This window comes from Mirounga leonina, unplaced genomic scaffold, assembly GCF_011800145.1.
Source record: "Mirounga leonina isolate KUSES-001 unplaced genomic scaffold, KU_Mleo_1.0 Mir_129, whole genome shotgun sequence".
NCBI lineage: Eukaryota > Metazoa > Chordata > Mammalia > Carnivora > Phocidae > Mirounga > Mirounga leonina.
The window spans coordinates 20,818,504-20,844,154 of NW_023270323.1; the positions used below are offsets into that span (position 1 = coordinate 20,818,504).

Consider the following 25,651-nt stretch of genomic DNA (forward strand, 5'->3'; position numbering starts at 1 on the left):
GCAGACAGTTAACGACTGAGCCACTCAGGTGACCCAACGCTGGGGAATTTTAAAGCCTTTATCTTTCATCTGTACCACAAATTAGAGTATGTTTCTTAAAGTGTAATCTGCTAATCACATACTTCAGAATCATCTGGGTGTTTACTGAAATCGCAAATTCCAGGACCCTCGCCAGGACTACTGACAAAGAATTTCTGGGGGTGATGTCTTGTAATCTACATTTTAAACAAGGACTCCAAGTGATTTTTTATGCACCAAATTTTTGAGAGCCTTCTCAGTAGTAGAGATGGATCTCCTTTAATGTTTAATACAGATCCATTTATTCAAGACTGCGTTTCTCCTCCCTATTTGACTTTGGATTTAATTTTCCATTAGTGTTTCAACAGCAGAAAGTAAACTATTTTGGGTTTCTAAAGCAGTAACAGGATTAAAATGAATGAGACTGATCAAAAATAAACAGGAGAAGGCAGAAATACATAGGGAATGAAAGAAGAGAATATAACCACAGATTTGGTAGGTGTAAAAAAAAACCATGAGATTACTATGACTAGCTTTAGGCCAATAAATTTGAAATATAAGACAAATACCCAGAAAAACAGACTTTACCAAAATAACTCAAGAATAAATAGAGGGGCACCTGGGTGGCTCAGTCGGTTAAGCATCTGCCTTCAGCTCAGGTCATGATCCCAGGGTCCTGGGATCGAGCCCCGCGTCGGGCTCCCCGCTCTGCAGGAAGCCTGCTTCTCCCTCTCTCACTTGCCCTCCTTGTGTTCCCTCTCTGGCTGTCTCTCTCTGTCAAATAAATAAAATCTTAAAAAAATAAATAAATAAATAGAGAACTTGAATGACATTACAACCGTTGAATAGCTTAAATTTTTTCCACAAAGAAATTACCAAGATAATTTGGTTTTTACAGAGTACTAAAGAGAAGGTAGCTGCACAGAGAGCTCCAGAGATCTTCAAAGGGTTTCCCTCAAGTATTGAGCAAAATACTGTCCAACTTACACATGTGAGGAAACTACGTGAGGCCCGGAAAAGAACCCACAGGAACAAGAGTAGTGCCTATTCCCACCAGTCACACTGGAAAACCTTGTAAGTTGTCATTTTAGCAGTGAACTCTACAGTAAGAAGACTTAGAAACAGTCCAGACAAGAGTAAATAAAGCCTCTCAGGAATTCCCAATCTCCTTCAGATCCTAAGAAATTACAGATGTCTGTGACCAAACTCACAGCTGGTTGGAATTTCCAGCAACAAGACTAAGGCGGTATTTGTTGATCACTGGGTTTCTGCACACAAGCCCTTTGCAGGGCTGCTACAGCTAGCCTGTCACTGGGACTGAGACAGACTGTCTCACTGAAAGAAAAGTCATGACTCTCCAAACCCCTATCTTATCATGCAATGGATTCTCTCTGAACTTAAGTCCCATAGGTAGGATAAAACCCCAAAAGTTCCATCACATGGAAATTTTACTTCCAATTAAGAGCCAAACCTGGCTGCTAAGGCCTTAACCACTTTCACAAACAGGTGCCTGTCCATCTATCAGAACTGCAGTTTCCGAACAGTGGCAGAAATTCACAGGGCTCCCAAGGGATATTTTAAAATTTTAGGACAAACACAGATGTACTTGGTATCTGTCAGATATAGCATGAACTACTAGCTTGAAGTAGAATGCAGTTTCAAAGGTATGCCATGTTACATTCTGTTTGATGACCTCAAATATTTACAAGGCTGCGTTCTCAGCAATTGTGATAAAAAGCAAATATATGTGAAAATCAATGTGGATCAGCAAATAAGGTGGTATCCAATCTGATTCCAAGCTTTGAGAAGCTGTGCAGTGTCCAATAGGCACACACATCCCATTAGCAAGTTATTGTGGCTAAGAATGAAATATTTTTTTAAAAATTTGTGTATTATTTTTTAAAATAGTTATTACTAAGATGTTTCTAATTCTTAGATGAACATAATACTTATTGAGTTGTTTGACTTCACTTAATAAATGGAACTTTCAGGTATTTCTTTTAGCCTGTGGACACTGTGAAAACAATTACGACAACACTAGGGACACCATGAACCAAGAAAATTTGAGAACCTCTGCATTAGACACAACAAAAGCTTACTTACTACTTTACCCAAACTACTGGCTCAATAGGGGCCTTACCTACAAGAATTCACACCTGAGAAGACAGTACAGTTCTCTAATAAAACAGCCTGCCCCCAGGTTGGACAAATCCAATGGAATGCTGTATTCATCCATTTTAATAATAATTTGTTCATTGCCTTGGATGTTCTTGTGAGGAGAAGAACTTCAAATGGTGATCCTGGCAGGGACCCAGGCACCACCTTGGGACTGACTGAAATCTACCAGTGCCAACGCTAATGCTCTAAAGCTGTATGATCAGGCCACTGAGACACTCAGAACTGATTACTAAAGATAAAACCATATGCAGTCCCTCTCTATGGAAACAAACACAGCAAACACAACTCATGAAGTCAATCTTTATGTTATACATATACATGTTTATGCGGCGAATGCATCTAAAGAAAGGCATCTGGAGACTGGCAAAACAAATCAAGCATGTGTGGCCATTGTCCCTACTACAGCTTCTGGCTCTATAAGCAAAGGATTAGGGCTTTCAATAAAAAATTCTATCAGCCTCCCCACTGAAGATCTCTACAGGGTGAACTGGTCTGGCTATCTTCAGCTATTTATAAGTTGCATACAACCATGCTAACCTGTCTTGGCTGAGTTCCCAAGCTCCAAGGAATTAGGTATTAAAGAATGAGGTGAATTGGAGGAATAGTATACTCTCCTCCTTTTTGTGTAGGTGTGCTTGTCCTGACCTCAGTGGATGGACATTTATATAAAACCTGCTTTTACTTCAGTAAATGAATATATATTTATATTTCATATGACCTCAGCAAATAAACCGTTCATATTGATTAGATCAAAAACACCAGTATATGAGACTGTAGGCTTACTCTGCTTCCAGTGGTTCTGTAGCTAGTCTCCTTTGCCAGAGAGGTCACTGTGGAACTGATCATTATGGAAAAAAGGACAGCCAATCTGGATCATCCCCAAGAGGAAGTGACAGCATGTAATGGGTTGGGATTATGGTAGGCAGCTTCTCATACGGTTCCCAACAACCCTGCCTCCTGGTAGTTACACCCTTATATAATCCTCTCCTCTTGAGTGTGGAATGAACTAGTGACTTGCTTCTAGCAAACAGAATACAGCACACATGATGAGATGTTACTTCCGTGATTAGGTTTCAAAAGACTATGACTTACTGGCACTCTTTCTTGCTCTCTCTCTTGCTTACTCTGAAGAAGCAAGCTGCCATGTTGTGAGATACTCTATGGAGAGGCCTATGTGGCTAGGAATAAGGGAGGCCTCTGGTCAACAGCTCATGAAGAACGGAGGTCTTAGTCAACGACCTACAAGGAACCGAATCCTATCAACAATCCTGTGAGTGAGCTGGGAAGCAAATCATTCCCAGTCAAGTCTTATGATGACTGTAGCCTCGTGAGACAGCAAGATCCAAAAAGACCCAACTACATTACACCCAGACTCCTGACCCAAAGTAACTGTGAAATAATAAGTGTTGTTTTAAGCCACTAAATTCTGGACTAATTTGTTATGCAGAGATGGATAACTAAATAGGTGTGAGGGTCAGTTTTATTTATGTCAGATGTCTAGGATACAGTCCTCTGTTATCCAAACACTAATCTAGTTGCTGCCTTGAAAGTATTTTGTAGATGTGATTAGAGTCTATAATCAGTTAACTTTAAGTAAGGGAGATAGCCAAGGTAATCAGGTGGGCCTGATTCAATCAGCTGAAAGGCCTTAAGAGACTGAGGCTTCCCAGAAGAAGAAATTCTGCCTGTAGACACAGCTTCAGCTAATGCCCAAAAGTTCCAGCCTGCCCTTCCTGACAGCCTGACCTACAGATTTGGACTTGCCTTGCTAGCCCCCACTTAATATATATGACTTAATATATATTAAATCCTTGCAGTTAGTGACTTAATATATATTTCCCATATATTTTCTACTGATTCTGATTCTCTGGTTGAACACTGACTGATTATTGGGATGAACAAGTTTGGTGGATGAAAGTCTGGAGGAAGTTGGTGGTGAAGAGCTCTCTCTTTTGCTATAAATATAGATAAACTGTCTGAACAGCCTTCCAAATTGCTCTAGGTGTTGACTCATACTGTGAATTTCTCCTAGTGATGAATATGTCATGTCCTCTCTACATGAGATCTTATTGATGTCCCAGTCCCAGCCAATCTCAGACAACTGCACTGAAACTTCACTCCTCCCAGGGAAGGCTAAAAAAGTGTCAATTAGAACCAATGAAGATACTTATATTTAATGAGCCCTCAAGGAATAGGCATGGATTTATACAAACTAAGTCGCCGATAGCTCTGTAGGTTTACCTTCTTTTCCCCTTTTGATGGCTTAGCAGAGAGCTGGCTCAACAGGTCTGGGTAAGATTAACAAAATAGACTAATATCAGCCACTGGAGTCCAGGGCTAGAGTTCAGAGTATGATGTACACTCTACTATTTCTCTAAGTATTCTTCCAATAAAACCTTGTATCTGCACTATAAAGTACAGGGAATCCCAAAGCTATGGTTTTCTACCAGGTATTATAATTCATCTATAGTCTTCCCAATCCAGGTACAGTTTTCCAAATGGGGTCTTGGGTCTTTTTTTTTTTTTTTTAAAGATTTTATTTATTTTTTAGAGAGTGAGAGAGAAACAGCATGAGAGGGGCAAGGGTCAGAGGGAGAAGCAGGCTCCCCGCTGAGCCGGGAGCCCGATGTGGGACTCGATCCCAGGACCCTGGGATAATGACCTGAGCCGAAGGCAGACGCTTAACCATCTGAGCCACCCAGGCGCCCTTGCGTCTTTTTTAAAAGTAAGGAATGTAGCCTGATTACACCACTGACATTCCACCTTTAATCAGGTTTTCTAGGAAAGCAGTACAGCAGAAGGTTAACCTGCAGTAACTTCCCCAGTGCGGAAGGAGAAAGGGTTTTGTTGCCATTTACTCACAGTTCACTCACATATCCTTGGATTAGTATTTCTGACCACCAGGAAATTGTATTACCTAATGGGACACTGGTGTTTTCTCCAATTCCTAACCAAATGACCTATTTTTTTTTTAGATAAAAACTTATTGTGGGTCTTATAAAAATTAGTTATCTTGGAAATCATAAACAAGTTTAAAACAACACAGGACTGTGTTAGCACTAAATTTGGTATCTTTTTTTTTTAAAGATTTTATTTATTTATTTGTTAGAAAGAAAGAGCGTGGGCGAGAGAGAGTGAGCGAGAGTACAAGCAGGGGTAGCTGCAGGCAGAGGGAGAAGCAGGCTCCCTGCTGAGCAAGGAGCCCGATGCGGGACTCGATCCCAGAGCACTGGGATCATGACCTGAGCTGAAGGCAGCCGCTTAACTGACTGAGCCACCCAGACGTCCCGATTTGGTATCATTTTTTATCCCTTTTAGAAACAACTGTTTTTTTTTTTTCATCCAGAGTTTTATTCAGTCACAATGGAACAAGGTTCTGATTATATCCTTCCAGCTTGAGTTTTTAAAAGCCCCGGCTATTTTCCTTCATAGTGTTGAAAACAGCCTAGCTTTACTTTTTGGGGGGGGTTTCGTCCCTGAGATCCCAATGGTTGTCTCCAGATGGCAGCAGAGGACATTGGTTAGAATTCAGTTTGGCATTAAATCAACAGGATCAATTGCAGTGGCCTTTGTCAGAGCTCCCAAACAAATAGTGCATGTGAGCGTCCACAAAGTCCTCTCCTTGTGGCTGCTTTGAACATTAACTTGCTGTGAGAGCCTCTGCCTGACTTTGTGGGCATACCCAAAGGGGTGTGCATATTCCTCTCCTCCCTTCCTCGCATGAGCTCATATTGCACTTCCTCATGAAAACCTGAGCCCTGGCTCATTCTCAATCAACCCAATGGCTCCACCCCTTTTGTTCATAATAATCCCACTCACAAACAACTCTGTGGGTTCCACTGCCCACCTTTTGTCCATCAACCAGTGACTGATTTGGCCTCCATCTACTGCAGCCAGGGTTTCTTCCTCCACAAATGGCATTTGGCCAAATGCATCAGGAGCACCAAAGTGGAATCATTTTGTCATCCCAGCTTCAACTGGGTTTCTGGCTGTGATGTATTGGTTAGGTGAATAGGTTCTGGGGTGGGTGGTGGGGTCCTGATTTGTACTGTTCACTGATTTCCATGGTAAAGCTCTCAACCATGGCCAATTTCAAGCTACTGTGATGTATGAGGAACTGGGAAGAGATGTATGCCCACAATCAGCTTCCGTGAGCTGGTATGAGCCAGATCTAAATGGCTTGGTTTTTGGTCAGGTCCACTATATGGTTGATGAGAGGAATGGGCACTTTTCCTCTCAATACAAATTTACTCGCTTCAGTCTTCATCTTCCCTCTCAAGGTAGATAGTTTCATTCACTTGCAACGCAGGACCAGGACTGGGGTGAGGCAAATGAGGTGCCTATGAATGCGAAATTTAAAAAGGCACTCACTCTTAGAATCATGCAAGTTTACATATGGTACAAGTATATGACCCTAAGAGTAAGGACCTTCCTTAAATTCTGTGCTCCAGGCGTCTCAATGGCCACAACACTTCTGTCATTAAATCATAAGTGGATCAGCCCCCACCCCGGCATGGTGTCTCATCAGTACTTTCCTACTTACTTACCTGTACTTTTTAATCTCATAGTGCCTTGGCCACAATGAGTCAAGGTCTAAAAGTCTATCCCACTTCTGAGGCCCTACTGCAATACTCACCCTGCTTGATCAGCAGCCCTGGTTTTTGGGCTCAGCCAGACAGGCACACTCATAAGACCCAAAAAGGCTCTCTTCTCACTAGTTTACTCAGTTTTACAGAAGAATGCAAGGCAAGAAACGTAACACACTACTTAGCAGCAGGGCAGCATCAGATACATCCCTTCAATGCAAGTCCTCACAGCAATCCAGGCCTGTTATTTTGTTCCCAAAATGATGGCTCGGGTACAAGGAAACAAGCTTACACAGGCGGGTGCAGGAACCATCCTAGCTTAGTAGCCTCATTCCACAAAAAGACAGTATCTCTTATGCCAGTCCATGAGTATAGTTTCAGGACTCAGCAAGAAAAACACCTGCATATGTCACACCGCATTTGGGAATGCCCAAAGCTATGGCTTCCCCCAAATATTTACAGTTTATTCACAACCCTCCCAGCTCAGATGCATTTTACCAATCAAGGGCTATGTTTACCATTAGGTAGCGTTACACGGTTACACAGTGGTCATTTCACCTTCAGTAGATTACAGAGAAACAGTGTTAGAAGATCAACAGGAGGCCATTTTCACAGGAGGAAGGAGAAAGGGTTTTATTAATCTTTCACTCAGACACCAAGCCACAACATCATAAAATTTCAGAATGCTGGGGATGAGGAAAAATTCTAAAACCATCCAAAGATAAAAATAAGGTCTAATTCAAAGTTTTAGTAATTAGAATGGCTTCCTGCTCTTCAACAGCAGCACCAGAAACCAGAAGACAATGAAGGAATATCTCCAAAATTCCAAGGAAAATGGTTTCCAAAACAGAAATACGAATCTATGCAAACTATTATTCAAACTTACAGGTAGATTTTTTAGACATGCAAAGTCTTAAAAATTTCCCTCAATGTCCCTTTTCTCAGAAAACTTTTAGAAAACACACACCCTTGCCAAACAAAGAAGTAATTCAAGAAAGAGGAGAAAATCCAAGGTATAGGGGATTCCTCACAGGGGAGAAACAAAAGGAAGTCTCTACAGTTGTGAGGAGAGATTTTAGGATATTCAGCAGGCCTAAAGAGTACATCACAGAGTAGTTTGATGGGGGGAATCCAGGAGTATATTCCAAAAAAAAGAGAGAAAGTATCTGATATGTCTGAATGTACTAAGTGGAGATTTATATTTCTAAGGATTTGGAGGTGAATCATTGATGGGATATAAAAAACTAAGGAAACAAAAAAAAATCATACAACTAATAACCCTGGGGTAAAAAAGGTATTTAAAAAGGTATGAGTCTTGGGGTGCCTGGGTGGCTCAGTTGGTTAAGTGCCTGCCTTTAGCTCAGGTCATGATCTCAGGGTCCTGCAGTGGAGCCCCACATCAGGTTCCCTGCTCAGTAGGGAGTCTGCTTCTCCCTCTGCCTCTGCCTCTTCCCCCTGCTCGTGCTCTAATAAAAAAATAAAATCTTAAAAAAATAAATAAAAAGGTACCAGTCTTTATTACAATGGGGGATTGGGAAGGGGGAAAGGCACAAACACTGAGGAGGAGCGTAGGGTGGTGGTTATGAGATATATTTGGTTTACTGACATGACAACTATTTCTAACTCCCTTCTCCTTGCCTCCCTGTGCTAGAGAGGCTGAAAAAAGCTAATTACCTCATTTCCAAGCTTTTCTTCAAGTTATGGATTATCAAGTAGCTGTTCTGGTCCATGATATGTTATCAGAAAACTACTAGCAGTTTCTGGGAAAGTTTTTACTTTCCTGATTAAATAGGAAGATCTAGCTGCCATCCCACTTCCCTTTCCTTTTGTCTTGAACATGGATTGATGCCTACAGCTACAAGAGTCACATTGCAAACATGAATCAATAAACCCAACAGGGTAAGATTGGTGGAACAGAAAGACAAAAGCTGAGACTGAGTTACTGATAATGTAACTGATGAGGTTTAAAAATTTAAAAATCAAGAAATAACATGCTGAAATATATTATTAAAAACTTTAGCTGAGGGGCGCCTGGGTGGCTCAGATGGTTAAGCGTCTGCCTTCGGCTCAGGTCATGATCCCAGGGTCCTGGGATCGAGCCCCGCATCGGGCTCGCTGCTCAGCTGGGAGTCTGCTTCTGCTTCTCCCTCTCCCTCTCCCCCTGCTTGTGTTCCCTCTTTCGCTGTATCTCTCTCTGTCAAATAAATAAATAAAAATTAAAAAAAAAAAAAACTTTAGCTGAGGGGCACCTGGGAGGCTCAGTCATTAAGCGCCTTTGGCTCAGGTCATGATCCCAGGGTCCTGGGATCGAGCCCCACATCATGCTCCCTGCTCTGTGGGAAGCCTGTTTCTCCCTCTCCTGCTCCCCCTGCTTGTGTTCCCTCTCCCGCTGTCTCTCTGTCAAATAAATAAAAATAAAATCTAAAAAACAAAACAAAACAAAACTTTAGCTGAGAGGCAACTGGGTGGCTCAGGTGGTTAGGTGTCTGCCTTCGGCTCAGGTCATGACCCCAGGGTACCGGGATCGAGCCGCACGTTGGGCTCCCTGCTTGGTGGGGAGTCTGCTTCTCAGTCTCCTCTACCTCTCACCTTGCTTGTGCTCTCACTCGCAAATAAATAAAATCTTTTAAAAAAAACTGTAGCTGAAAAATTAAAAATGAATGCCACTGAGGAGTGAAAATTGGGGATAGGGAACAGTGGGGCAGGGAGTTGCTATTTTTCATAAGCCTTACAAGTACGGTTATGGGCCAGGTACTTCTTTGTTGTGGGGGGCTATTCTGTGCATTTTGTTTAGCAGTGTCCTTGGCCTCTACCCATTAGATGCTACTAGTAGCAACTAGGGATGACTGTGAGAGTTAAAAATTCCAGTTATTACCAAATGACCCTGCAGGGCAAAATTGCCCCAGTTGAGAACCATTGCCTTACAGTATTTTATTTAACTTTCAGAATGCTATAAATGTATTATTTTGATAAAATTAAATTATGGGGAAAAAAACTAATGATATGAACGGAGCTAGAGACCATCCATGTCATTTCTCTTTTCAAACACCTGTCAGTTTCTTTCCTGACCTTTCCCTGGGCCTAAGATCCAACTCCTTTCTTCCCAGACAAGCGCAGACAAAACAGAGACACTTACCACCTAGAAATGCACACTCATAATGGCTGCAGGTCTTGTTTGTGCTTTGAAGGATAAGGTTATTGCTGGCTCCATCCTGTGACACATTAAAAATCTCATTCAGAGGTATTAAAATAATTCTTTCACTTTCTTTATCAAAAAAATTTTCTATAGCAACTCCAAAGCATGTGTGGATGGTTAACAGAATGTGTTGGTCATTAGCAGCTTGAGGTTTGGCTGAATACGCCAAGGTGAAATGGCCAAATCTGGCTTGGTTTAGCCCTCCAAATGTAAATGAGACATCCTGGCTTATACTATACACCACAGTTTTGTAACTGTCCTCACAAGGTCTTCTCAGCAACTGCAGGGCTTTTGTCAGGTAAAAATGAAAAGCTTTGAACTGGAAGTCATAGATATAATCTTTTCGAGATAGGCCGGCCGTCTTCACAGCTTCATTGAACATATGGTAAAAGGGACTCTGCTCTTGAGCTTCAGAAACATATGCCATCAGTGCTATTCCATGGTTATCTTTAAAACTCATAGGGAGAAAGATGCGAGTCTTCCGGGCTTCCCATCTGGCTTCTGCATTTTCCCACACATCCTTCAAGAGCTGATGGCTTGCTTTTTCCTCCTTGAGCAATTGGGGAACATATTTGACTTCCATTTTGTCAGTGCATTTTAGGTATTCATCATCAAATGCATTATCTGCCATGTCTAACATTTCAGCCTTCACCTTCAAAAGAAAAGGAAAAGGAAATTAATACTCTTGAAATGAGATGTTTGGTGTATATCATTTTCTCTCCCTTACTGTCCCCACCCTCTCATGCCCTGCCTAGAATCTCTCCCTTGCTTAGACCCAACTTTGGACATGATTTTTATGTAGGAAGTATATCCCACTGTTATTGATAACTTTTGTCAGCTGTCATCTCTTTGTATGAAACAGTAAAGGTTAGCAATGAGAAGTATGGGAACGATTATGCCTGTAATTCACTCATCTGAACCTTATGGTGCAGAAGAAAGAATAAGTGTGAAATTAAAGGAATGGGTAGCAGTCTTGGCTTTAAACAATATTCTTAGCTAGATTTTTTCAACCCCTTAAGACTGCTGAATGACTCTGAAATATCATGTGTGAAATACGGTACATGATACATAATGATCAATATTATTCATTTTCCTTTGAGGATTCCCCCTCCCTTGCACACGTGGTTTGGGTAGAACTGATTCTGCACCTTCTCTCCAATGATAAGTAATGATACAGGGGTGTTTTCTTTTTTTTTTGAGAGAAAGAGCGTGCACGCACGAGAAAGAGCATGTGAGCAGGTGGGGTGGGGAGGGGCACAGGGAGAGGGAGAGAGAGAATCTTAAGCAGGCTCCACACTCAGCAGTGCAGAGCCCCATGTGGGGCTCAATCTCACAACCCTGACATCATGACCTAAGCCGAAATCAAGAATCAGATGCTTACTACTGGGTATTTACCCCAAAGATACAAATGTAGTAATCTAAAGGGGCACCTGTATCCCAAAATTTATAGCAGCAATGTCCAAACTATGGAAAGAGCCCAGATGTCCATCAACAGATGAATGATAAAGATGTGGTATATATATATATACAATGGAATATTATGCAGCCATCAAAAAATGAAACCTTGCCATTTGCAATGACGTGGTTGGAACTAAAGGGTATTATGTTAGGCGAAATAAGTCAATCAGAGAAAGACAATTATCGTATGATCTCACTGATATGTGGAATTTGAGAAACAAGGCAGAGGATCATAGGGGAAGATAGGAAAAAAAAAAAGAAACAAGACAAAACCAGAGAGAGAGATAAACCATAAGAGACTCATCATCTCAGGAAACAAACTGAGGGTTGCTAGAGGGAAGGGGATTGGAAGGATGGGGTGGCTGGGCGATGGACACTGGGGAGGGTATGTGTTGTGGGGAGCACTGTGTATTGTGTAAGACTGATGAATCACAGACCTGTACCCCTGAAACAAATAATATATTATATATTAATAATAATAAAAAAGAATCAGATGCTTAACTGACTGAACCACCCAGGTGCCCTAGTGATGCAGGTTTAAAAACCAGAGTGCTCCTAGGGGGGGAGAAAAAAAGCTTCTTCCGTCTACAACTATAAGCTCCACCCGTCATATTAGCTTGGGGCAGCCAGTGCTTATCCTTTTAGTTCCATGGAGAATCCTGACTGTAAATAAAGCCAACAAAGAAAGGCCTGCAGAGCTAAAAGGGAGAGAGAAGAGGCCCCGATGACATTAGTTAAGACCCTGGGTCTAGCTGTACCTGAAAGTTTTACCATAAGAATCAATAAATTCCATATCTGCTTGAGCTAGTTTGAATTGTGTTTCTGTCACACACAACCGAAAAGGGCCTAATGTATCTTTAAATAATACATACAACATAGTAAGTGGGGTTGTATCATATAATTAGCACTAGCTTGGAGCCAGACAAATCTGGGTTCAAATTCCATAACTAGATACTAATTAGATATGGGAAAGTTATTTCACATTTCTGAGCTTCAATTTTCTCATCTAAAAATGAGGATAAGGGAAATAATATCTTAACTGCAGGACTGTTGTAAAGAACTAATGATAAAATGAATATATGCAAACCCCTTACCCACACTGCCCACCCACCTATTAAGCCTTCAACACACTGTGGTTATTTTCATTATTTAATGATAGGAATACATGTATTATACTGTAAGCTCCTCAAGGGCAGGAAATGTGTCACATTTACCTTCTGAATTCCAAGCTGCTAGCAGAGCAACTAGCAAAATATTCAAGTGAACTAAATTAATGAAGGACAGTTGGAAGAAAAGGCAGGCAAGGAAGCCCCACCCCCCACCTTAAAAGGATTTTACACCACCCCCGGAAAGAGCCCTCCACCCTTTCCCACGTGATAGATAGATGACAAAAATGTGATTGGGTGACCCGTGCAGGGAGGGTTAATCAGATTAAAACAGCCTGCCAACAAGCCCATAAAAATCCCTAGACTTAGAAACTCTGGGGGCCACCCTCCTGGGTCCCCTCCCTCTTCAAGAGCTTTGTACTATCATTTTGCTATGGCTCAATAAACTTTGCTTTGCTGCCCACCACTCTTCATCTGGTCTGCCTCTTCATTCTTTGAAGCGGTGTGACCAAGAACCGCGGGCACTAAATAAAAAGAAATCCTGTACTCTGGCCTATGGATCAAAACAAAGGACAAGCAAATCTGCCCGGGGACACCACTTAAGGGTTTCTACAAATAAAAGGGTAATTCCCTCATCATTTTCTCTTTCCACTATTCTATACTTGTAATTGTACATTGGCTGCATAAGCCACAACCTAAGCAGGAGACCTCAGCTGAAAACTTTATAAGGACCCTTAGGAGCTGTTAAAGTTGCAGCCTCCGAGTGAATGATTTTTTTTTTTTTTACCTCATGAATGATTCTTTTTTTTTTTTTTTTTTTAAAGATTTTATTTATTTATTCATGACAGAGAGAGAGAAAGGCAGAGGGAGGAGCAGGCTCCCAAGGAGCAGGGAGCCCGATGCGGGACTCGATCCCAGGACCCTGAGACCATGACCTGAGCCGAAGGCAGACGCCCAACCATCTAGCCACCCAGGCGCCCCTCATGAATGATTCTTAAAAAGCGTGTAAGTGTGTGAGTGAAAGTGGGTGTGGCAGGAGTGAGGGGAGGGAGAAGGGGGAAAGAGAGAGAGAGAGAATCAACCTAAAAAAGCAAAATAAATATCCCAGGCTATCTGCTTCCTACTATCTCTCTTCTCCCCCTCACAGACAAACTTCTTGAAAGAAACGTCTACCCTTGATATCGCCATTTCATTTCCACTCACATCTCAATCCTCTTTACTCAATCCCACTCCCATTCCTCCACTGAAACAACTCTCACTAAGGGAACACCTCTTAGATTCTTTTGAAGATCCAACATATTCTATTGGCCATTAAATGTTGGGAGTTTCTCAAAGCTATTTATTTTTTAACTCTCAACTTAGGCAATTATATACATGCTCATAGTGTCAATTATCATCAAATCTCTCTGACCTGTCCCTGTAAGTGCCAGACCCGTATTATCAATTGCCTACTTAGTAACTCCACTTGAATTGCACAAAGACCCTTCAACTGTTAATAGTCTAAGAGCAAACTTACCATCTTAGTGCCTACAGCACCCATCAACAACCTGGTCCTTACAAAGACCCATCTATTCATTTTAGAGTTTTTCTAGGTATCTTCTTCTCAGTCACCCTCTGTGGTCACTCTATCACTAAGACCTAACAAACTTCTCCAGGGTGTCTTCTGTAAGCCAAGCACTAAGTGTTCCTATATATTAATGAAATCATTTAATCTTCATAGCAACCCTGTGCGGTAGATACTATTAGTCCCTTTTTTAAGGATGAGCAAACTAAGACAGAGTAACTTGTCTGAAATTGAGATTTGAAGCCAGGCAATCTGGCCCCAGCATCTGTCTTCTTAAACAAAATGCCCTGTTTCCAATGATAAAGACCACAGACATTTATGTAGCACTTTCAGAAGACTGTAATTTTCTCCTCCTAACAACTATTATGAAAGGTTGGGCAGACAATTCATAACATCATTTTATAAATGAAGAAACTAGGCCAGCATCAGAAACGGTCTTTATTATCAGCCACGGAATATTCTGCTGGGGAAGTCATTGAGACCACTGAACTCCTGGGTCTGTAGGTCAGTTTCCTGAAGTGGGAATCTGAGCTTCAGGAGATTAAATCACTGCCATCTCCTAGCCAAGAAATGCTTTTCCTTTGCAGCACAGAACGTACCACGGTGTATCTTGGGCACTAATACCTGACTCATTTTCAAGACTTAAGACATCACACCCTGAAACCACCTCCCACATTCCTCACATCATATCTGAGTCACATCATATCAGAGTGATATCATATCCTATCCAGCATGTTCCTTTCTTTTCCTATGCCTCTAACCAGTCTCCACAGGTCTAATTTTAGACATTAAGTCTTTCTGGCCCAAAGCCACAGTTGATTGTGTGTTCTGTACAGTGAGTACCTTGAGCAGTGAAAAAGTTCACAAATGCCACCACCATTCAGGGACAACTGAATGGATATTAAGGGACATGTCCAAAAGGCTAGGTGAACACACTGATAATATTTTCTTCCTCTGTTTTATCACTGAAACAAAAGCCCTTACTAATGAAATTTAATTAGCAAAAATTTATTACAAAAATATTACCAAAAATGTGGAAATGACCTAAATGTTAATGAAAAGAAACTGGTTAAACAAATTACAGAACAGTCACAGAACACACATGAAATTATGTTACAAAAGAATGTTAAAAATGCATATCAAAACCACAGTGAGATACCACTTCACATCCATTAGAATGGCTATAATCATAAGGAAAATAAGTGTTGGCAAAGATGTAGAGAAATTGAACCCTCATACATTGCTGGTGGGAATATAAAATGGTACAGCCAATATGGAAAACATAAAATTACCATATGACCCAGCAATTCTACTCATAGTTACATACCCAAAAGAACTGAAAACATGTTCACATAAAAATCTATACATGAAAGTTCAAAGCAGAATTATTCATTCCTAAGAGCCTTTAAAAAGTGAGAACAGAACCCAAATGTCCATCAGTTAATAAATGGGTAGGGGTGCCTGGCTGGCTCAGTCGGTTAAGCATCTGTCTTCAGCTCAGGTCCTGATCTCAGGCTCCCTGCTCGCGGGGAGTCTGCTTCCCCACCCCACCCCTCCCCCCACTCCTGCTCATGCTCTAATAAATAAAATCTTAAAAAAATTAATAAATGGATAAACAAAATGTGGCATAACCATACAATGGAATATTATTCAGCTCTAAAAAGTAATGAAGTACTAGTATATGCTACAACACAGATGAACCTTGAAAACAATATACTAAGTGAAAGAAGCCACATAAAGGGCCAGATACTGTACGATTACATTCTGGTGAAACAACCAGAATATGCAAATCCACAGAAACAGAAAGTAGTAATGGCTGTTAAGGGATGCAGGGAAGAGGGAATTGGGACTGATTGTGATAGCTACAGGACTTCTTTTTGGGGGTGATGGGAATGTTCTGTAATGAGATAGTGGTGATGGCTGTACAACACAGTGAATTTATGAAAACCACTGAATTATGTACTTTAAAATGGTGATTTTTTTATGATATGTGAATTATACCTCAATTTAAAAAATCATACGGCAGTACAGGCAACAGAATACACAATGATTCCCTTGACAAGGGATCAGTATATTAAATGCAAAATAAAATTTTAAGAACAACATAGTTTATTTTATTTTATTTTTATTTTTTTTTAAGATTTTATTTGACAGAGAGAGACACAGCGAGAGAGGGAACACAAGCAGGGGGAGAGGGAGAAGCAGGCTTCCTGCTGAGCAGGGAGCCCGATGCGGGGCTCGATCCCAGGGCCCTGGGATCATGACCCGAGCCGAAGGCAGACGCCCAACGACTGAGCCACCCAGGCGCCCCTATTTTATTTTTTTAAGATTTTATTTATTTATTTGACAGAGACACAGTGAGAGAGGGAACACATGCAGGGGGAGTGGGAGAGGGAGAAGTAAGCTTCCCACGGAGCAGGGAACCTGATGCGGGTTCGATCCCAGGACCCTGGGATCATGACCTGAGCCGAAGGCAGACGCTTAACGGCTGAGCTACCCAGGTGCCCCAGAACTTAACATATTTTAAAGAAGGCACTTCAAAACAGTGGAAAAATATTCAGTAGTGATGTGACAGTTAACACTGTCGAGAAAGAAATCAAATGAGATGCCTCGCTCATATTTTACATAAAAATGTTACAGAATGTTTAAAGATTCAACTGCAAAAAATAAAATCATACAAGTTTTATCAGAAAAAAAGAACACCAGATGTGAGAAAATGGTCATTATATAGTTCAACAAAACACACACAACCAAACACTGCAGTGTCATCTTATTTGGACAAAATAAATATTTTAAGAATACTTAATGACATAAACATTTATATACAGTAGTAACTTAAAAAGCAAAGTAAAATAATACTTTGTACAGTGTGAACCCATTTTTCTAAATTATAAACACACACACAGAAAAAAGCCAAGACTATACACCAACAGATTAAGAGTCTTTTTCCTCTGAGTGGAGGGATTGTGAATGATTTTTACTTTCCTCTGTTTGCTTAATTTTAATTTTTTCAACTTTCTACAGTTGGCCTGTATCTAATGTGTAAAATGAAAAGATAAAATCTACTTGTAAAAATCTAATTTACCTATTCTATTTATTCTATCCACTCTCATTTCCAACATCAACCCACCCAATGTTGCCTCAGGCAACATTATATCAAGAGTTCCCATTCCAATGACCACATACTTCCCATTCCCAACATTACCTGGAAAATGTCCATTAGAATCATAGCTGCCAGCAGCATGGTGACCATATCAAAATGTCCGGTCTTCATTTTTCTCTTCTAAATTAAAATGAAGAAATTCCAATTTAGCAGACTTAAAAAAGAGTAAGTGTAGGGAAGTAGAGCAGGATGACACAGTGTATGTATTTCATTCAGGGTGAGAGTAGATATCATGATGGTCAGGAAGTGATCATCAGTAAATTTCCAATGGCTGGAAGGGCCATTAGATTCTGTCTGGTGGCTAACATCCTCATTCTACAGATAGGGAAACAAAAGCTCAGAGAACTTCAGAAATTTGTTCAAGATTAAATCTGTCCATTTCCATTCTCCTCCAGCCATGCTGTCTCTCCCATCATGGACAGTCATTGGTAGTCATATTTTCTTCCTATCTCTGAATTTCCCCTTAGCCTACACAGGAAATTAACACAAACTATAAAAAACAATCACTTCAGACTGGTGGTCTCCTAGCTCCTAGTTTCCAAAACTTCCCCAGTAGTTATGGTCCATGCACATCATCCATTCTTTTATCCTCTTTGCAAACTAAGTCACACCCATCTGTGTAGGATGGAGGGAATGATGATATCAGTAGTGTTACTAACTGAAGGGTTACCCAAGGGGGCCTCCTTCCCCCAAATATTCAGATTCAAGAGAAGCCCAAGGATAAAACAAGTGTCTTGCATAAATTTCTGATGGCAGGAATGAAAATAAGAAAAAATTAGGTAGGCAGGAATTCTAATAAGATTATACAACTCTTTGGCCAAATGCCCAATACTTGTCCCAATATTTAGGAGACTGAAAGGGGTAAAGAGGAGGGTGAGAGGTCCTCAAGAGCTGAAGCTGTCCCCACAGCCATTAACTGACTCAATTAAAGGTTGGTTCTTTCCACATACCTGTAACAAAGCTGACTTTACTGGAACTGAACAGAGATCTCTACTTTATCCTACCAATCAACATATTCTGGCATCTGCAAATGGGAATAAACAGCATAGGGGAAAGGAGAGTTCTCTCTTTGGCCCCACATTCCCATCTTTACTCAGGAGCAGTTTCTTTCACTAGAGACTCTGAAATACACAACCAAAATGCCACTTTTGTGTTAAACTTCACTTTCTAAAAAAGATTTGAAATATAATACTTGACAGATAACTGTCATGAGGCAGTATGTGCCAAGCAAGCTCTGAATCAGGATTTTCTGAAAATTCTTTACTTCTGTAGCTGAGTGTAAATAAGTCAAAATGTTTACCTGGCTTTTCTGCCTGTGGAGGAGGTTTAACTGATGCTAGGTCTCAAACTGTTTCCCCACTCCCTCAGTTGTGGTAAGCGTGTCTTCAGGATGGGAGGTTGTTGACAGTGAGAGCTGAGAGGGAATGCTTTTCTTTTTATAAACACCCCCAGCAGTAGCTTGGCAGTGGCACCTCACCCCATTTGTGTTCTGCTATTTATATCTGGCCCCCACACTACCCTTTGGAATCACTGCTGTTAACACATGCAATCTCCAAGAGGCTTGTAAAGCCACAGCAATTCCCCCTAACCACACAGCATGTTCAGTTCCGAGCCCTGCTGTAGGCTTCTCAGAGAGTGATCACCTCCCATTCCTAACCCTTTGACTCTGAGATGTCAAACTAAAGCAAGGATTTTACCTGAACTAGATGGTTCACATAACCTAGGGAACTTGCTGTGTTAATCTCTGGCAATGATGATGGCCATCACCATTCACTCAAGCAGCTTACTATTTTTCAGGTAACTGTGCCAGCTGCTGGGATACACAAGCAAGTAAAACAAAGACTAAAAAGCACCCACAATCTGATAAAACACATTAATATTGACACTTAACCAAAATATATGTTGAAAATCCAAGTGAGTTTTAGAAAAAGTCTAGTGAGAACACTAAGGGAAGGATTTGGTAATACCTGCGACTACAGTTCCATCTGAGTAAGGTACACAGAGCAAATATATAGACTGCAATGCTGACGAACACTTAGTAGTTCGCTGACTGTGGATAAAAAACTGTGAAATATCCTAGGAAATTTATGCATATATATCAAAATACATTAATATAATATATTAGATAATGCACAATATAGAATAGCCCCAAACTGGAAACCATTCAAATGCCTAACAGTAGAATGGGTACGTTGTTATATTCATACAATAGAATTTTGTATAGTACTGAAAATGAATAAACTCTAACCATATAGAAGAAAATGTGAATAAATCTTAAAATATTTTCAAGCAAAAGAAGAGACACGAACATGTATATACTGTATGATTTAATTTAGATAGGGAACAAAATCAAACAAAGCACATCTATAGCATTAAAGTCAGAATACTGGTTACTCTGAGTAGGAAATAACTGGAAGAGGAACAATGAGAGTATCTGGGATGCTGTTTAGGTTCTGGTTTGGTCTGGGTGTTGATTATATGGATATATTCAGTTGTGAAAATTCACCAAGCTATATACTTATGTGTATTTTCCTCTGAATGTGTGCGTATGTACATATATTACTCAACCAAACATTTTAAATATTAAAGTGCACCCATTTTTATAAAACCCACCTCTAATCTTCAGCCTTCAAAACCTCTAACTTCTTCCCACTGCACTAGTTAAGCTGTTTAAGATACAATTTAATACACTAAATAGACTCCCAGCAATAGCATCATTAAAAAAAAAAAAAGGTTTGATCAGAAAGAAAAAAGAGGATTTGCACATCTTTTCAGGCTTTATGTTCACATGGACCTTCTTTTAAGTCTTATGCATGTGAGCCTATGGGAGTGGGATTTTCCTGTCTTTGGTACTAAAGCCTACCAGATTTGTCTATATATCACACAAAAGACGAAGTCCACCAAAAGCACTTAACAAACACTGCCTGAAGTTCAAGGCAAGTCTGGCCTTGTTTATGCTCAGTATGCTTTTGCTCCATTCCTGTTTTAAACTTTCTTTTAGTTGAGGTATAATTAACATACAAAACCTACTAGATTCAGGTGCATAACATGTTTGATATTGTGTATATTGCAAAATGATCACCATAAGTCTAGTTAACATGTCACCATATTTACAAATTTGTCTCTGCAATAATTTTTAAGACATACTCTCTTAACAACTTTCAAATATGCAATATGGTATTATTACTTACAATTACCATGTTGTACCTTTTATCACCATGACAGTTATTTTATAACTGAAAATTTGTACCTTTCCACTCCCTTCACCCATTTCATCCATCCCTCCCAACCCCCAACTATGGTAACCACCAATCTGTTCTGTCTTGGTTTTTTTAGTTTTTGTTTTTTAGATTCCACATATAAATGAGATCATATGATGCTTTTGTCTTTGACTTATTTCATTTTAGCATGCTGCTCTCAAGGTCCATCCATGTTCTCACAAATGGATGTGGTATATTTTATTCTTTTTTATGGCTGATAATATTCCATTTTATTTATATATGTGTATATATGTGTGTGCATGCACACACACATCACATTTTCTTTATCCATTCATCCACTGATGGACACTTAAGGTTGTTTCCATATCTTGGCTATTGTAAATAATACTGTAATGACATGGGGGTGATACATACCTTTTCAAGTTAGTGTTTTGTTTTCTTCATATAAATAAATACCCAAAAGTGAAATTGCTGGATCATATGGCAGATCTATTTTTTCCATAGTGGCTGCTCCGATATATACTACCACAAACAGTGCACAAAGATCCCCTTTTCCACATCCTTGCCAACGCTTGGTATTTTTCCCCTCGCAGTCCTACCCCTTTGTTCTTTTTGATAATAGCCGTTCTTCTAACAGATGTGATAGCCCACTGTGGTTTTCATTTGCATTTCCCTGATTAGTGACTTTGGAGATGTTTTAATGTACCCACTGGCCTTCTGTATGTCTTCTTTGGAAAAATGCCTATTCAGAGCATCTGTTCATTTTTTAAATTGGATTAATTTTTTTTGCTATTGTCTGAGTTCTTCATATATTTTAGATACTAACCCCTTATCAGATATATGATTTGCAAATATTTTCTTCCATTCAGTAGGTTGCGTTTTCATTTTGTTACTGGTTTCCTTTGCTATGCAGAAACTTTTTAGTTTGATGTAGTCCCAATTGTTTATTTTTGCTTTTGTTGCCTTTGCTTTTGGTGTCAAATCCAAAAATTACTGCCAAGATCGATGTCAAGGAACTTATTACTCTCTATATTTTCTTCCAGAGTTTTTATGGTTTCATGTCTTACATTCTAGTCTTTAATCCATTTTGAGTGAATTTTTGTATATGGCCTAAGAAAGTGGTCCAGTTTTCCCAACACCATTTATTAAAGAGACTGTCCTTTCCCCATTGTATATTCTTGGTGCCTTTTTTTTTTTAAAGATTTTATTTATTTGACAGAGAGAGAGTGAGCACAAGTAGGGGGAGCATCAGGCAGAGGGAGAGGGAGAAGCGCAGAGTTCGATCCCAGGACTCTGGGATCGTGACTGGAGCTGAAGGCAGATGCTCAACGACTGAGCCACCCATGTGCCCCCTTGGTGCCTTTTTCTAAATTAATTTACCATATATGTATGGGTTTATTTCTGGGATCTCTATTCTGTTCCACTGATCTGTGTATCTGGTTTTTTGTTGTTTCTAATTTTTTTCATAAAGATTTATCTATTCGTTTGAGAGAGAGAGAGAGAGAGAGACAGCAAGTGAGAAAAAGAGCAGGGGGGAAGGTTGAGGAAGAGGGAGAAGCAGACTCCCTGCTGAGCAGGGTGCCAAAAGCGGGGCTCAATTTCAGGACCCCAGGATCATGACCTGAGCCAAAGGTGGTCACTTAAATGATGGAGCCAGTCAGGTGCCCCAGTTGTTTTTAGGTAGGCTCCATGCCCAGCGTGGAGCCCAATGTGGGACTTGAACTCATGACCCCGAGATCAAGATTTGAGCTGAGATCAAGAGTTGGATGCTCAACTGACTGAGCCACCTAGGTGCCCCTGTGTGTCTGTTTTATGTCAATACTGTAGTAGTTTGATTACTATAGTTTTATAATACAGTCTGAAATCAGGGAGCCTGATGCTTTGTTCTTCTTTCTCAAGATTGCTTAGGTTATGCAGGGTCTTTTGTAGTTCTACACAAATTTTAAAATTGCTTGTGCTATTTCTGTGAAAAAATGCCACTGGAATTTTGACAAAGGTTGCATTCAATCTATACATTGCTACGGGCAGTATGAACATTTTAACAATTTGAATTCTTCCAATCCATGAGCATGGAATATCGTTCCATTTATTTGTGTCTCCTTATACTTCTTTCAATGTCATACTTCTCAGTACATAAGTCTTTCTCCTCCTTGGTTATAATTCGAGTACTTTGCTCATTTTAATGCAACTGAAAATGGGGTTATTTTCTTCTTGCTCTCTCTCTTTTTTTTAATTTTATTTATTTATTTGACACAGAGAGAGAGACAGCGAGAGAGGGAACACAAGCAGGGGGAGTGGCAGAGGGAGAAGCAGGCTTCCCGCGGAGTAGAGAGCCCAATGTAGGGCTCGATCCCAGGACCCTGGGATCATGACCTGAGCCGAAGGCAGACGCTTAATGACTGAGCCACCCAGGTGCCCCTTCTTTTTTTAAGATTTATTTATTTCAGAGAGAGAGAGCATGCATGCAAGTGGGGGGGGAGGGGTGGAGGGAGAGGAGAGAGAGAATCACAAGCAGACTCCCCACTGAGTTCAGAGACCAATGTGGGGCTTGGTCTCACAATGCTGAGATCATGACCAGAGCCAAAATCAAGAGCTGGACGTTTAACCAACTGAGCCACCCAGGTGCCCCCTTAATTTTCTGATAGTTTGTTATTGGTGTATAGAAATGCAACATATGTAATGTATGGTGATTAACATAAGAATAAAAAATTTTTTTAAAAAGTAACATATTTCTCTGTATATTGACTTTGACTTTTTTTTTTTAAGAGAGAGAGAGACAGCCCAAAACAGGGAGGGGCACAGGGAGAGGGAAAGAAATCCTTGAGCAGACTCCCCTCTGAGCACAGAGGCCAACTTGGGGCTCAATCCCAGGACCCTGAGATCATGACCTGAGCCAAAATCAAGAGCTGCACACTTAACCAACCAAGGCACCCAGGCCACCCTCTGTATATTGACTCTGTATCCTGCAATTTTACTGAATTTACTAGTTCTAATGGTTTTTTGGTGGAATCTTTAAGATTTTCTATATATAAAATGCCATGTCATCTGCAGAGTGATAATTTTCCTTCTTCATCTCCAATTTGGATGACTTTTATCTTTTTCTTGCCCAATTGCTGTGACTACGACTTCAACACTATGTTGAATAAAAGTGGCAATAGTGGGCATCGTTGGGGCTCCTGGGTGGCTCAGTTGGTTAAGAGTCTGACTCTTGGGGGGCGCCTGGGTGGCTCAGTTGGTTAAGCGACTGCCTTCGGCTCAGGTCATGATCCTGGAGTCCCGGGATCGAGTCCCGCATCGGGCTCCCTGCTCGGCAGGGAGTCTGCTTCTCCCTCTGACCCTCCTCCCTCTCATGCTCTCTGTCTCTCATTCTCTCTGTCTCAAATAAATAAATAAAATCTTTAAAAAAAAAAAAAAAAAAGAGTCTGACTCTTTGTTTCAGCTCAGGTCATGATCTCAGGGTCCTGGAATCAAGCCTTTCATTGGGCTCTGCACTCAGTGGGGAGTCTGCTTTTTCCCTCTCTTTCTGCCCCTCCCCCACTCACACATACTCTCTCAAATAAATGAATAAATCTTAAAAAAAAAAAAAAGAAAGAGCGGGCATCTTTGTCTTGTTCCTAATCTTAGAGAAAAAGCTTTCACTTAACCCCACTGGGTTTTTTTTGTTTGTTTTTTAATTTTTTTTTTTTAAGATTGTATTTATTTGTGAGAGAGAGAATGAGAGACAGAGAGCATGAGAGGGAGGAGCAGACTCCTTGCTGAGCAGGGAGCCCGATGTGGGACTCGATCCCGGGACTCCAGGATCATGACCTGAGCCGAAGGCAGTCACTTAACCAACTGAGCCACCCAGGCGCCCCCCCACTGGGTTTTAATATTAGTTGTGGGCTTGTCATAAATGGCCTTCATTATGTTGAGGGACATTCCCTCTATACCCACTTTATTCCAAGTTTTTATTATAAATGGATATTGAATTTTGTCACATGCTTTTTCTGCTTCTATTTAAATGATATGATTTTCTCGCTTCATTTTGTTAATGTGGTGTATCACACTGACTGATTTGTAAATGTTCAATCATCCTTGCATCCTTGGAATAAATTCCACTTGATCACAGGGTACGATCCTTTTAATGTATTGTTGAATTTGGCTTGCTAATATTTTCTTGAGCAATTTTGCATCTATCTTCATTAGGGCTACTGGTCTGTAATTTTCTTCTCAGTAATTGTCTTTTCTTGTCTGGTTTTGATTATCATGGTGATGCTGGTCTCATACAAGGAGTTTAGAATGTTCCCTTCTCTTTTATTTTTTGAAGAGTTTGAGAATGATTGGTGTTAATTCTTCTTTGGTAGAAATCATCAGTGAAGTTATTTGGTCCTGGAATTTTGTTTGTTGGGAGGTTTTAGAGATTTTATTTTTTATTTATTGGACAGAGAGAGAGACACAGCAAGAGGGGGAACACAAGGAGGGGGAGAGGGAGAAGCAGGCTTCCCACTAAGCAGGGAGCCCGATGTGGGGCTTAATCCCAAGACCCTGGGATCATGACCTGAGCTGAAGGCAGACGCTTAATGACTGAACCACCCAGGCACCCCTGTTGGGAGGTTTTAAATTAGTTTCAATCTCCTTAATAGTAATTGATCTGTTCAGATATTTTTTCTCTTCCTGATTCAGTTTGGAAAGGTTTTATGTTTCTAAGAATTTATCCCTTTTTTTCTAAGTGGTCCAATGTGTTAGCGTGTAATTGTTCAAAGTCTCTAGTGATCCTGTATATTTCTGTAGTATCAGTTGTAATGATTCTCCTGTCATTCTTGATTTTACTTAAATCCTCTTTTTTTTTCTTGGTGAGTTTAGCTAAAGGTTTGGCAATTTTGTTTATATTTTCTAAGAACCAGCTCTTGGTTTCATTGATCTTTTCTATTGTCTTTTTGTCTCTATTTCATTTATTTCTCCTCAGACTTTTATTTCCTTCCTTCTACTAACTTTGGGCTTCATATGTTCTTCTTTTTCTAGTTTCCTGAGGTGTAAGTTAGGTTGAGATTTTTCTTGTTTCTGAGGTATGCATTTATTGCTATGAACTTCTCCCTAGAACTCTTTTTGCTGTATCCCATAATTTTTGGTATACTGGTTTGGTATTTTCGTTTTCATTTGTCTCAGATATTTTTTTGGATTT

The 25,651-nt window shown here is 40.3% G+C and overlaps 1 protein-coding gene across 3 annotated transcripts in view; it reads right to left on the reverse strand.

Moving 5' to 3' along the window:
- The window catches only part of ART3 (ADP-ribosyltransferase 3), a 145,431-nt gene that overhangs the window by 13,728 nt on the left and 106,052 nt on the right, over window positions 1-25,651 (reverse strand). For 2 of the 3 annotated variants that reach the window (XM_035004768.1, XM_035004766.1), the window contains exons 2-3: window positions 17,312-17,389; window positions 9,919-10,630 (exon numbers count right to left, since the gene is read on the reverse strand). In XM_035004768.1, coding sequence (XP_034860659.1) covers window positions 9,919-10,630; window positions 17,312-17,380 — 781 coding nt within the window. In that variant the 5' untranslated portion in view covers window positions 17,381-17,389. Of the gene's footprint in view, window positions 1-9,918; window positions 10,631-17,311; window positions 17,390-18,569; window positions 18,678-25,651 lie in introns of those variants that run through there. The other variant, XM_035004767.1, reaches the window with a different exon arrangement.